The sequence below is a fragment of the Drosophila subpulchrella genome, unplaced genomic scaffold, assembly GCF_014743375.2.
Source record: "Drosophila subpulchrella strain 33 F10 #4 breed RU33 unplaced genomic scaffold, RU_Dsub_v1.1 Primary Assembly Seq270, whole genome shotgun sequence".
NCBI classification, from domain to species: Eukaryota; Metazoa; Arthropoda; class Insecta; order Diptera; family Drosophilidae; genus Drosophila; species Drosophila subpulchrella.
Genome location: NW_023665560.1, coordinates 1 through 3599, shown reverse-complemented (window position 1 = coordinate 3599; position 3599 = coordinate 1). Strand labels below are relative to the sequence as shown.

At 38.8% G+C, this 3599-nt stretch overlaps 1 protein-coding gene and 1 pseudogene across 1 annotated transcript; one reads left to right on the top strand and one right to left on the bottom strand.

The window, feature by feature from the left end:
- Nucleotides 1-5: 5 nt before the first annotated feature.
- On the bottom strand, nucleotides 6-1393 carry LOC119559649 (fatty acid synthase-like; the record flags this gene model as incomplete). Its single annotated transcript, XM_037872696.1, has 2 exons — nucleotides 582-1393; nucleotides 6-521 (listed from the first exon to the last, which is right to left on the bottom strand). Coding segments are annotated over exons 1-2 (1296 nt in total), but the record flags the coding sequence as incomplete, so codon positions are not given.
- A 523-nt stretch (nucleotides 1394-1916) lies between these two features.
- Nucleotides 1917-3594, top strand: LOC119559648 (annotated as a pseudogene).
- Nucleotides 3595-3599: the final 5 nt, after the last annotated feature.

The window sequence follows — 3599 nt, the reverse complement described above, 5'->3', positions numbered from 1 at the left end:
CCAGATGTCAGTAGTGAAATACAATAGTCTTCATCAATGTCTTGCAGTGAAACTTCAGCCGGTCGGACTAAGGTAATTGGCGATTTAATTTTTTTTAGATTATTTAAATCAAAGGAAGCGGCCATTTTAACTCTCTTGAACATGGCTTCCACCATTGTCGCAGAGTATTCTTTGCTGTATATATTCTGTTTTTTAACATAGTCCATAAACAATGACATTTTTTCTGAGAGACTTTCAACTTTATGAAAAACTTCAGACATCGATTCTTTGGTTTCTTCAGGAAATATCTGATTAACAATACTAGAAAAAAGAAGATCATAAAGATCGTTATCCGAAAACTGTTCACCCAAATGCAGATTAGTTAGCTTTTTTAAAAAATGAGGTGCTCCATCTATCAACATTATATGTCCACGAAAACCGCAATTTTCAAGCAACTCAGCTAGCTGTAAAGCTAAAAATGTTCCATATGAGTATCCGATTAAATAAAAAGGTTCTGTTTGCTTTAAAATGGGTTTAACTTGCTGTTAAGCAAAAGATATAAATTAATATTACTTGTATATCAATGACAAAGTCTTACTTACTTCAAAACTCTGTTGTGCTAAATCTTTAAGATTTTCCAAATGTGCGAACTGATGAAGTTGTAGTACAACAGCCCTGCTTTGCAAGTTCAAGCCAACTTGATACCATGCACGTCCAGCTGTACCCTCTAGTCCAGGTACTATAATATTTGGTGGAAGACTCTGTTTTGAAGGAGATGCGGAGGTCTTAAGCGGGATAATTATACGATCACAGTTTGTTTCGTCGCCTAGGTTTCGTATCAGTAGGTCCATCCCTAAGAGCTTACTTTCTGAGGCAAAAATCTTTTTGATTCCATCTGTATTCTCTTTTTCTCTGGCCTCAATAAACTCTTGAAGTTTTTGGAAAGTGAGGAGTCGTAAATCTTGTGGTGATAAAATTAGCTCAAAGTCACGCTCTAGGGTTTGCTTAATTTCAACAGCCATTAATGAGTCCATACCCATTTCTGATAGTGTTGTTCCTAAAGATACTGATTTAAGGTCCCTTATTCCCATAATATTCATGACGGCACCAATAATACTTTCATTTCCTGATCGCCCAACTCGTTTTTCAGCAACGACCATGCTTGATACAATTGATGCATCGGAACTCAGTAAATGATCAAGTTCTTGAATGCACGATGAAATTCTTTGCTGGAGGGTGCCTCCAATTTCCATGTCTATTTTTTCTTCTGCCATATCAGCTACTAAGCCTACTTCACCGACTGCTCCCCATTGAATAGCTTTGCCTGGCAAGCCGTCTTTGTTGCGATACTCAATTACACGTTCCATTACTGAATTAGCCATTCCATAATTGGCTTGGCCAGCATTTCCCGTCCGCAAGAAACACTTGAAAAAACTACGAAATGCTCCAACTCGGGGCAAGAAATCCGAGATAGCTCATCCAAATATTTCGTCGCAATAGCTTTTGGTGCAAAGCTTTCTATAAATTGATTTGCGTTTTGGTTAGAAAAAATGCTGTCTCTTAACACGACAGCCAAATTAAAAATTCCACCCACTGGTCCCAACGCAGCAGCTTCAGAAAGTAGTTGACGACACCCCTCTCTCGATGAAATGTCAGCGGTGCTGACGGCGGTATCACAGCCATAGGTCTTCCATAGCCTATTCAAAAATCGGAGTTAGGTTATTTTTAAGGTAACTAGAAAGGAAGCTAACTTCGGAAGCCGAAGTTTCTATACCCCTGCAGGTCGTTCCCGTGGGAGCGATTTATGTTCAGAGCTTTTTTTTTAAAGCTCTGAACATAAATCGCTCCCACGGGAACGACCTGCAGGGGTATAGAAACTTCGGCTTCCGAAGTTAGCTTCCTTTCTAGTTACCTTAAAAATAACCTAACTCCGATTTTTGAATAGGCTATGGAAGACCTATGGCTGTGATACCGCCGTCAGCACCGCTGACATTTCATCGAGAGAGGGGTGTCGTCAACTACTTTCTGAAGCTGCTGCGTTGGGACCAGTGGGTGGAATTTTTAATTTGGCTGTCGTGTTAAGAGACAGCATTTTTTCTAACCAAAACGCAAATCAATTTATAGAAAGCTTTGCACCAAAAGCTATTGCGACGAAATATTTGGATGAGCTATCTCGGATTTCTTGCCCCGAGTTGGAGCATTTCGTAGTTTTTTCAAGTGTTTCTTGCGGACGGGGAAATGCTGGCCAAGCCAATTATGGAATGGCTAATTCAGTAATGGAACGTGTAATTGAGTATCGCAACAAAGACGGCTTGCCAGGCAAAGCTATTCAATGGGGAGCAGTCGGTGAAGTAGGCTTAGTAGCTGATATGGCAGAAGAAAAAATAGACATGGAAATTGGAGGCACCCTCCAGCAAAGAATTTCATCGTGCATTCAAGAACTTGATCATTTACTGAGTTCCGATGCATCAATTGTATCAAGCATGGTCGTTGCTGAAAAACGAGTTGGGCGATCAGGAAATGAAAGTATTATTGGTGCCGTCATGAATATTATGGGAATAAGGGACCTTAAATCAGTATCTTTAGGAACAACACTATCAGAAATGGGTATGGACTCATTAATGGCTGTTGAAATTAAGCAAACCCTAGAGCGTGACTTTGAGCTAATTTTATCACCACAAGATTTACGACTCCTCACTTTCCAAAAACTTCAAGAGTTTATTGAGGCCAGAGAAAAAGAGAATACAGATGGAATCAAAAAGATTTTTGCCTCAGAAAGTAAGCTCTTAGGGATGGACCTACTGATACGAAACCTAGGCGACGAAACAAACTGTGATCGTATAATTATCCCGCTTAAGACCTCCGCATCTCCTTCAAAACAGAGTCTTCCACCAAATATTATAGTACCTGGACTAGAGGGTACAGCTGGACGTGCATGGTATCAAGTTGGCTTGAACTTGCAAAGCAGGGCTGTTGTACTACAACTTCATCAGTTCGCACATTTGGAAAATCTTAAAGATTTAGCACAACAGAGTTTTGAAGTAAGTAAGACTTTGTCATTGATATACAAGTAATATTAATTTATATCTTTTGCTTAACAGCAAGTTAAACCCATTTTAAAGCAAACAGAACCTTTTTATTTAATCGGATACTCATATGGAACATTTTTAGCTTTACAGCTAGCTGAGTTGCTTGAAAATTGCGGTTTTCGTGGACATATAATGTTGATAGATGGAGCACCTCATTTTTAAAAAAGCTAACTAATCTGCATTTGGGTGAACAGTTTTCGGATAACGATCTTTATGATCTTCTTTTTTCTAGTATTGTTAATCAGATATTTCCTGAAGAAACCAAAGAATCGATGTCTGAAGTTTTCATAAAGTTGAAAGTCTCTCAGAAAAAATGTCATTGTTTATGGACTATGTTAAAAAACAGAATATATACAGCAAAGAATACTCTGCGACAATGGTGGAAGCCATGTTCAAGAGAGTTAAAATGGCCGCTTCCTTTGATTTAAATAATCTAAAAAAAATTAAATCGCCAATTACCTTAGTCCGACCGGCTGAAGTTTCACTGCAAGACATTGATGAAGACTATTGTATTTCACTACTGACATCTGG